Below are 10,945 nucleotides of genomic sequence, written 5' to 3' on the forward strand. Positions count from 1 at the left end.
TTTATTCATAGCTCAGTGTTTGCATGGATAAATACTGACCTTCCCACTTGCACAGTGGGTAGCATTAAGAAGGGGAAAAAATAAAAAGGGTTGCACTGCTTTAGAAAAAGCAACAACAAAAAACTTTTTCAGTTTGAATACCCTTAAAACCTATGTATAAAAAAAGATTTCAGAATTAGGTTCAATGTTATCTGGTTTTTTTTATTTTTATGTATAACAGAAAGAATACCAGAAATATGAAAACATACATTTCATTCTCACGTTAATCCTCCTTAGGCCTTACAGTCCTGGGTTGATTTAGTGACTGTTGCCCATCTTGAGAAAGAGTTACCAAAACAAACCCTTACAAACATCAAAGCCACCTTTATCATGAAGGTATTTATAATGCACAGGCTTTAGGCTTTACTGTAAACACTGAAAGGATTTAGCCAGTGACAGTGGTTCTTATATTTTAGAAATCAGCTACTACAATCATTTCTCCAGAAAAGTTAGGATGCTATGTAAAATGTAAATAAGCTGTAAGGAAATTATATGCAAACCATTTAAAATCGTATTTAATGGGAAGTGAAAAAAGACAACATATAAATTTTTTATATAATATAATTTCTATTGTAATAATAATAATAATTGTAATACTTTGAAATAAATAAGGCTTTTTCCTTAAAAAGAGCACAAAAAACTACCTATTTTAATAGTTCAAACACTAAATATATTTTAGACTATCATACTAATGAAAATAATTAGGGAATAGTTCAGATGTGCTGTGTGAAAGAAAAATCGAAAAAAAAAATCAGCAAATACTTGACTGCGAGTAGGCGAGGTTCGACTGTATATCGGTCAACACTGATGGTGCCTTATGAGAGATGTGCAAAGTAACCGTGCCTTGTTCACTTAATTGCTATACCATCACCAATGCTTGTTTTGCAACTATCTGCTCTCAACAAGCCATGATCCTTTTCTTTCCCCTTCCCCTGAGGCTCTGGTGTCCATGATATCCAAAAATAATTTAAAATTTTAAGTCATCAGAGCTAGTGTGGCGTTCCACTGTGTCTCAGTCAATCATACATTAGGACTGTAACCAGAGAAGGCATTCTTTGTGAGTCTTGTTTATCTGGTTTTTTTTTTTCTTTTGGTATAATTTTAATCATTATATACGTGGATGCAGGGACAAACTGCATTTGCTGACAACTGTTTTCAGAAGTGTTCTTAAGCCCACGCAGTAATTTCCACAACAGGATCATGTTTTAATGCAGTGCTCCCTGAGGCCTTGAAGATCACAGTCATTCATTATTGGTTGTCAGCCTTATCCCTCGAGTACAGAGATTCATGTTTACTCTCTTAATCTTTTAATGATATTGTGTACCATAAATGACGAAATCCAGAAATTCTTTCTTTTTTGTTCTTAAATTAAACTACTTTGCCTACACAGTTTTTCACTGAATAGTAAACCCTTCTTCACGCTTTTTTTTTTTTTAATTATTAAACTGAAAAACCCTGGCTCTGTGGGATGTTCTTCTTACACCCAATCATGTTAATGACCTGTTCCTAATTAACCTAATTAGTCGTGAGAAGCTCCAACAGGTGTGTATATGTATGTGTGTACTTTTGAGCACACAACCGTTACAGTCTTACAGGCAACTTTCTGAATTATAAAGCTATTTCTGCTATTAAATTTAAAATGAATACACAGTAGAAGGCTTTTAAAAAAATAAATGTTTGTAATTTCAACATTTGAAATGCTGCCTTGAATGCCGAGTTTAAACATTTGCACTGGATGCTGTTCACATTTTTTCTATATCACAAGTTTTTTGGGGGGAATTTTTTTTGTCATTTTAGGTGCATCAACTCTCCTTGTCTATAATACATAAAAGCGCAACAGTGCACAAAATCAACCATTTTTTAAGGCTTTATTGGATAGGGACAGCGAAGATAGACAAGAAAGCGGGGAGAGAGAGAGCAAGACATGCAGGAAAGGGCCAACTGCTCTCCGGCCATACGGCATGTAGTCGCCTGCTCATCCACTGAGCTAAACTGGCACCATATCAACTGTTTCTCAAAGCTGCAAATGTTTCCCAATATGTCCAGCTTTGTCTTCTCTCTATGATTTGTAGGTTTTCTAACTTTATATCAGCCCGTTGCCTGTTAAAGTGGCCAGGGAGGAAATATACAGAAGGGGGACACAAAAAGATAGATTTAAAGGAACCACATGTGCTTGCTCTAAGGGGGTCATCTGATTGTCAGGACTTTTCTCTATTGTAGCGTCCTTCCTTACACTTTAAACCACCCCAAGGTGACTGTTGTTGTAATTTGGTGCTATATAAATAAAAATACATTCAATTTAGAATCACCTTACCTGAATCCACTTGTCAGGGACAGCCATTGCCAGTCGGTAATCAAAACCAAGTCCTCCCTCCTCCACTTTTCTGCAGAGAGCTGGCACCCCTGACACATCCTATAGGAAAGTCTTATTATTTAATATCACATTTCTGTTTTGCGGGCACAGATTTCAACAAAGATTTTATCAATACCCACAACTCACATGTTAAGGGGTGAAATTCCTACACCACAGGCAAAAAAAAAAAAAAAAAGGAAAGAGCGACACCCCATTTCCTTTTGCATTACCATTTAATTACAGCAATGAATACGCAAGTAAGCTATGTCTAACTAATAAGTTCTTTTAATTAATAACAGCTTTGGGCAGTGTCATTGCAAAGTTAGTGAAGGCAAAGATGTGTGTGTGGCAGTGGGTTTTTACCTCTGCAACAGTGATGCAGTCAGGATAAAGGGTATGAAGAATGTGATTGGCAAGCATCAGGTAAACCAAAGAATCTTCATCTACCTGTAGGCCAAAGTATTCACTGTAGTCCCCTGTGAAACCTGTGCCTGTAAACACCCACACAGTGAACACTCATCATGTTTTCACCCAAACTACAGATTTTTTTTTTTTTTTTTTTTAAACTGATGCTACCGCTTTGCTTTCTCTTCTTGACATATTTCTAAAAATGTCCTAAAATTGTGAAATAAATGTAATCTTAATGAAGGCCGAAGGCTCCTTTGGATAAGAAACTAATAAAAATGCCTCTAGAGACTAAAGAGAAGCTCTTACCAGAACTTGTAGGGTACGCGGAGAGATTTAAACTCTGGAGCAATTATTATTAAGATTAAATACAGATGAATATTCTTGATCTCACTTTATCTCACTTTTTGGCATGTTTAAAAATGTGTTTTGTTGGCATAATGAGAACTAAAGTTTTATTTTTAAAAGGTGGACAGTATTAATCACTGAATATTATTCAAGTGCATCCAAGACAGTGTACAGTCAAAATTCTTCCAAATTAAAAGTAGTCAAACTGTACTAATTTTGAGTTGCAGAAACTGAAAATGATACTTAAAATTATTTGTTGGTTCTGGTTTTCATGAGCATGCTAGCAGAGCAGTTCTAACACCAAAAATACATTCTGACCCCTGAATTTTGGCAAAATTCAAGGTAAGCGCTAATTTTCAGACTCAGCTCAAAATATTAATCTAATTTTGCTATAATTAGGCTTGTTTGAACTGGATTTGTATCAAGTATGACACAGTTGTCAAAGTTCAGATATTATCATCTCTCCATTTGACCTTTTGCCCTCTACTCTGATCTTGGATTTGACATTTCTAGCTGAAGGAAAACTATATTGTTGCCAAGTAATGTGTCTTTCCATGAAACAACATCTCATCTAGACCTGCTCTGTCAGGCAATTTTCTAAAGACATTCAGTTGTTAAACATATATTTTTGCATATTTCTTTATTTATTTTTTTACCTTTAGTTACTGTCACTGCTACTTTGTTGCTAATACTACCATTATAACTGTTGCTGTTGCATCAAATGTTATAACATAGGAAATTCCCAAATATAGAATAAAGATTTTCTTATCTTATAACCCTGCTATATATTGTTACATAAAGAAATGTTACATGTTATCACATGAAGCAATGACATACAGATGAGAAGACATAAAACTACACATTTTATAAATTGTAGCTAATCAGATGTTTTAATTGGCCTATTTGCACTCAGCACATTAAAATCCACTATGCAGACAACTTCTGAAAATCGTTCACCAATGTTGTCTAACATTTGCTAAACAAAATGTATTGTTTACCTCCATGACAACATTTCTAATGGTCCTATCCCAACTTTTGACGGCATACAGGTTACGTTTTACACCAAGTATATTTTAATTTCGTTTATTTAAAATCTCAATTCAGACAACAGTCTTTTTGTTTTACCAGACCAAATTTCTCTAAATATAATTTGGTAAAAAAACAAAACAACCCCAAAAAAAACACCAAACAAACAAACAAACAAAAAAAAGAAAAAAATTGTTTTGATGACGTTTTTGACCTTTCTATTAACCTTTCACCTTTATATTAAGCCTTTACATTAACACTTTGATAAAAGAAAAAAAAAGTTCCCTCATGATGGATAGGATAAGTTAGACCTCTCAACAAAGCTCAAATTATTCTTTAACACTCGGGAGTGTGTGGTGTACACTCCACTGCGAGTTATAAACAAGAGCAGGATGACAGGCTTTACTCGCACCACACAGCTCTGAAATATAAGGTGCACACAAACCAGTCTTACCGATGCCATGGTGATGGTACAGCATGGAAGTAACACCATCAAATCTGAAGCCGTCAAAGTGGTACTCCTCCATCCACCAGCGCAGGTTTGACAGCAGGAACCGCAACACTTCCCAGCTAGAAAAACACACACACGCGCACACAAGCACACACATTCAAGGTCAGGCAAAGCAAAAGCTGTGAATTATTCACACATCTCACTGTGCACTTTAGGCACCAGAGATTAATTTTCACCCCTACAGGACATTCACATATTGATAACCAAAACTTATATTATGTCGGAGATGGAGCGCAAATGAGAGTGAACGGTGTTTTCATTAAGTACAGTGACTAAATTGAGGAGAAAACCAATTCAAATAACCAGTTGTCAAACTACAAATCAGTAGCTTACAGTGTACGGTTAAGTTTTCTGATTTCCATCACATGCTTTCACTTGATCACTGGGCAAGAGTTTTATATTACCAAGCCCATCTCTGTGTATTTGAAGTGATAGGATTTCCCGCCACACTTGGGTAAACAAACACTGCGCAAGGAATGGAGTTTCCTCTCTTGAGGATGAGATCAATCCTACACTTCTACTTGCTTTGGCCTCATCTTCATTGTTTTACAATGTCCTACAAACAAGAGGTCAAAGACTGTACAAAAAAAAAAAAAAGAAACCAATAAACTATTTGAATTTGAAAGCGTTAACTGTGGTTGTAGTGTAGCCCACGGTGTGCTACAAAGCATGCAAATGCTCACTGTGTCTGTTGACTGGACTGTGTCGGTGGAGGACAGAGGAGGTGGATTCCATAAATGGCCCCAGTCTCCCCGTTCCTGACTGGGCGAGTCATCCGATTTCTAACAGCCTCTCAAGGCAAAGTACACTACACACCTCAACTCTTTCCATTGAGAGGTGTGTTGCCATGGAAACATCAGTAAAAACTCAATATTTGGTTGTCTATATGCAGTGTGTGTAATGAGGACCAAATGAAACACTGCATACATGGATGCCAAACTGGGAGGCAGCAGCAAAGCACCAGGGATGAGACACGAATGACATTCATTACACTGATTAAATGCTGCCTCTGCTTAGGCCACGCCCAGATCTTCTCCATACTCCAACAACGGTTTGTAATAGTTTGTGACTACTATGTGTTTATAAATATAAATCTAATGAAGGTTTCTGTTTTTGCGATAAATTTGTATCCACGGAGTGTCTTTGTAGTACGTAAAATATGATTCTACTTCCTGAGCTACACTTCAGAATATACAGCATGTAAAGGGTTTGTTAACAGAAATAATTCAACTGTATGTATTCATGGTGCCAGTCGGCTGGCAGCTGTATAGGCCCACTATGAAAGACGCTCCTGTCTGACAAATGTTTCACCTCATCAAAAGTATTTTTGCTGTGTTATAGGGGGCATTTCACTGTCTAGTTAAATAGAGTGAACCACATAAGCTCCTAGTAAGGCTGATTTCCTTCATCAATTAAAATGTTAATGTATTATTGAATGACAGTATCCTGAATTACAAAGGTCAGACACAGAGTTTTCCCCCTGTCTCAATACCACACCAAGGGCCCTTCAATTCTTTTTATTTTTTGCAATTTCATCATGTCAAAAAATCGGTGAAGCAGCAAGAAGACCCAGATTCATGCTTCAACAACACTTCAATAACATCTTAAACTGAAAAATTTCACACAAACACTAGACAGCTCGTGTCCTTAATAATGCTTTCTTTAAAATCTATTATAGGTTTATCTAACACTAAAGCCTGAGGATTACACCTCTGTGGCAAACCCCCCCACAAAATCCCAGTTTCTTTTGGCCAAGAAAGCCATGACACAAAAATACATTTAAATGCATTCCCTTCTGTGCTCCATTCCTCAGGGATGACCAACACCAGCACTGTTTGACAGGTGTGAAGCTGCATGTTACATCGGTACTTCCTCCATCCCTAGAGAAAGAGCACAAGAGAGCCTGGTATGATCCGATATAGCAGGCTGGCTGGGTGGTCACGCAGACCCTGTGATAAATAGATTAGGTCCTCCACTCCACTGCGCAGAGCCAACAAAGGCTCAGACACAATGTATCCTCACGGGATGGAGATAATAGCCAGTGAGAGCCAGAGGCCCAAGATGAAACCATACTGCCACATTAGGACCCACAATGCCATTTATCATCAAGTCCAATTACGGTGAGAAAGTTAGATCTCTGTACCAATGCAATGCACCACTTATCTATGCAGTTCAATGAAGTTATCACTTGGTCTGTGGTGTTAATACAAAAGCAAATTGCATATTACACTGTCCTCATAGTAAAGCTCTGCCATGACAGTGAAACCTGGTTAGGGAGCACTAATAGAGTAAAAGCCTAATATTGCTGCTTGTAGGGTAAGACAAAGTAATCTGTCATGGGTGTTTCTGTTCTACCTGCAAGTGCACACTGCCAGAATAAAATAAAATAAAATAAAATAACAAAAAAATCATGTTTAGTTGCTCCTCATCAGAGCTTATTTGCCCCTCACGCTGGCCGTAGCTGTGCCCGGTATTACAGTGTGTATTTACACTCAGTTTCCAGCCAAAAGAAGCCATAAGTTGCCGTGTTTCTAGATTTTGCATTAGGTGACATGTCAACTTGTCAGGATGGCATGGAGAGAGATTTAAGTCCCTGTTTTACCAACATCACAGGTAAGCTGCAGATAAGACCAAATAAATTTTAGAAGCTGACAGTTCATTCCACGAGAAGTGTGATGCCCAAACTGTGTCACCAGACAACCCGATGTATGGGGTGCATTTGTTAGACCAAAAAGGACAAATGAGGTGGCTCGTTTAACGCATTTCAAAACCTTCTATAATCTAACAGGGGACAGAGACACTGACAGGAGTGTCAACATCAATGAAACCACATTCTGGGCTTAAACTTGATTTATTTATCAATCACATTTCTTCCAAATTCAGATTTGCATGCATTAACTAAAGGCAATTTTGGGAGACTATGACTTACTTGGACACCTTTTTTTTTTTTTTTTACTTTTGAGGCTACTACAGTGTGTGCTTGAAATGTTCTCTAACAGTTTGATTTTTTATTTTCAGTTTAACCGCTCTCCAGTAAAACAGTGATTTCAGTAAGCCAAATCACACATGCCTTGATGCACACAGGTGCTGTGTTGGACTTGTGCAGAAATTACATCTTTATACTGTGTAGCAGAACATTGTAAGCAGCCATTCCACGAGTCTGATAGTACTGGCTGCCTTGCTGGGTAAATTCTCATCTAGAGGTCTGACAGACTGTCCCTGTATTGCTTTGCTTTGTGTTAGATATCTGCCATTTGTCTGGCATTCTTTATGCAGCCTGGCAGCTATCTGCACTTGCTTGGCATCTTAGGAAGAATATTCTGCTGCCTGCGAGACTGTTTGTATGTTTAGCAACGTGTAATTAGTATCACTTTGTACTTGCCATCTTTCAGGAATCAGTGGCTGTCTGTAAGGCCCGTTCTAATTCTTCAGAGTTTTCTCCAGTGGACCATATTTCAGGAGTTGCAGGACATTTAGAAGTGATTTTCATAAGGAAGCCGTTAAAGTAATTTAAATAACCACAGTAACAAAAAAAAAAAACCCATCATAATTACTAGTCTTCAAACTTTGTTATCTAGTTAGCTAGATATTCCGCATTACAGTTGGTAACATAAGATAGTGCTCCTGCTAGTTTTTAATTACTCCCTGTTCTGGCCATGTTGACGTCAATTTGTGCAGCAAACATCCGTTTCTATGACAAAATTGCCCATCCTTCATGTGTATTGTCATCATTGGTTAAAAATAAGAGCTTTGAATCTTGAATCTTTCAGAGTTAGGTCTCGGGACTTCGACCCAGAAATCATACAGCAGTTTTTAGTGGAATAGTACGTACTGTTCAAGCATAAAGGTGGTACGTCACTTTAGGAGCATGACCAAAGGCAATCAGTGCCTTTCTGGAGATCCAGTTTTTAAAGTCACAGAGTACAAAACTCCTTCCTCCGTTCCATCCATCCATCGTTTAACCTGGACACACTAAGGGCTCCAACATGTTTACATGCTCAACATTGTAGAGGTTTACGGTCACCAAGGGGAAGAGTCACAAAAACCGGTCTGTGGGCTACTCTTGCTTGTGCTGTTGTTGGTCCTTGCCAGCTAGGAGAAGACTAAAGTTCTAACATGCAAAGAGCTGAAGTGAAACCAAGAATTAAAAACAATGAAAAAGGGCCACTGCGGCCCACCATCAGGGCTTCTCATGCTGTATTTTTCTACAAACCAGTTAGGATCTGACCCATACATAAGCTACGTTCACACTGCAGGCGAAAGCGCATCAAATCCGATTTTTTTGACCCTATGCGACCCATATCCGATCATGGTATGACAGTGTGAACGGCACAAATCCGATATTTTCAAATCCGATCTGGGTCACTTTCGTATGTGGTATTGAATCCGATACATATCCGATGTTTTAGAAAGCGACTGCTGTTTGAACGGTCATGTCGCATTAAATCCGTCTTTTATGTCACCGACACAAGACAGACGCCAATTATCAGCTCCGGAGAAGCGCCCGAGAAGACATCGTGAACGCTTCCTGGCCATCCAGTGTAGATGTCAGTGAAACTGATGGGAAGACAACGTGAACATTTTATTTGTACTGTATAATCGGCAGATTCTGACAGAAATCTGCAACTATCCTTTGAAGCACCGCTTCTCTCTAAAACAGCAATAAGGATAATTATTAGGTTATTTACATTATTATGTAAATGTTTGAACGTAGCCAAAGTGTCATCCATAACAAGCTTTGGGATTTTTTGAATAACTGCACATTAGCGTAAGATAAGAGACACTATACTATATCATAAATTAAGCACAACAGGAGGAAACATTTTCACATTCACACCTCTGGTCAGTTTACTTAACAATCATGTCTTTGGACTGTGGGAGGAAGCTGAGGTACAAACAGTGAACTCACATAAGTACAGGGAGACCATGAAAATATATCGAAACCAGGACCTTCTCACTGCGAGGCACCAGTACAAACCACTGCACTACTGTGCTACCCCAGGTACAACACTCAATTTAAAAATTCACAAACTATAGATATTTTCCTCCTATTTGTCTAGTTTTCAATGGTTAAGGGGCATGAAGGTAAAGTGTTTGTATCTTATCCTATCCAGTGACTCCATGAAGCACCTACTGGTAGCAATACAGGGAGTTCCAAGAAGCCAACTTGCACACCTACTGCTAAGCTGAACTCATTAGCCGAAGCTCACTAGAGGGGAAAAACTACTTTTCCCATTGCTGTGTGACCTGATGGGATAGGGGAAATAACTCATGGGTGTTAAATACTGAAATGAATGCATTTGGATTGAGTGACTGAGTTTTCAAGTGTGGGTTTAGTGATTGATCAGACAGTACCAAAACCGCAGCTACAACACAAAGTTGGTCCAAGTATGTAAAAACATGAATGCTCCTAAGGGAAATAGAGTTTTTGTTGTTTCTTCTGTGACGGTTTCTGCTCCATTTCTTTCAAATAAAAGCATGCCAGTTACCAGCAGGGTGATTCCTTGCTCCCCTAGATGTCTTTCCTTGGGTGTAGTTTTCTTATTCTAGAACTTCAAAATTTAAAGGGCATTTAGCTGGTAACAGCTGGAAACAGATTTTGTAGTATCATCTCATGCTTGAGAGAAAATTGCATCATTTGTTGTGTATCTAGTTTTATTGGGCACACAGTGGAGGGTTACATGGATTCAGGTCTAATTATATAACTTGATCAGTGTCTTAGCATTATATTATACATCAAACAAACAAAAGAATGATCTATGCATACATACACACACATGCACGCGTAGAATAATACTGTCAAAGTGAAAATAGTCCTCCCTTTCAACATGAACATCAACAGAGAGAAAAGCTAAAAAGCATTTTCAAAAGCCTAGCCCCAAGCCCATTTTTCATATCTTAAGAATTCACACAAAAATTGATGAAAAATTGATGCAAATGATCCTGAGAGAGGTTGGGGATATAGAATGGACCCACAGCAAGCTCTTCAGAACTCTCACTACTGATCTGCAAAAAGGCTTGGCTTCTTTGGCTGCCAACCCCCCTACAAGCACTCTACTTACCCGGTCACTGTGTCAAGGTGACTTTGACGTATTTAAAAAGGTTCATGAAGGAAACGGACACCGATGAATGATGTGGATGTCCCCAAATTAGTTTCTGTTCGACACATACCCATGCGTTTGGTGCAGCACACCTAGTACATTCACATACACCCCATCTTGACAACTTATTGACCTATTATGCTACATTCCAGCTCCAAATTT

The 10,945-nt window shown here is 38.3% G+C and overlaps 1 protein-coding gene across 1 annotated transcript in view; it reads right to left on the bottom strand.

Moving 5' to 3' along the window:
- gbe1b (glucan (1,4-alpha-), branching enzyme 1b) overlaps positions 1-10,945 on the bottom strand; it is a 106,652-nt gene that overhangs the window by 57,849 nt on the left and 37,858 nt on the right. The window contains exons 8-10 of the mRNA XM_005735981.1: positions 4,626-4,741; positions 2,756-2,883; positions 2,354-2,452 (exon numbers count right to left, since the gene is read on the bottom strand). Coding sequence (XP_005736038.1) covers positions 2,354-2,452; positions 2,756-2,883; positions 4,626-4,741 — 343 coding nt within the window. The remainder of the gene's footprint in view (positions 1-2,353; positions 2,453-2,755; positions 2,884-4,625; positions 4,742-10,945) is intronic.

Source organism: Pundamilia nyererei, unplaced genomic scaffold (assembly GCF_000239375.1).
Source record: "Pundamilia nyererei isolate P.nyererei 1_Seehausen unplaced genomic scaffold, PunNye1.0 scaffold00066, whole genome shotgun sequence".
In the NCBI taxonomy this organism is placed as follows: domain Eukaryota; kingdom Metazoa; phylum Chordata; class Actinopteri; order Cichliformes; family Cichlidae; genus Pundamilia; species Pundamilia nyererei.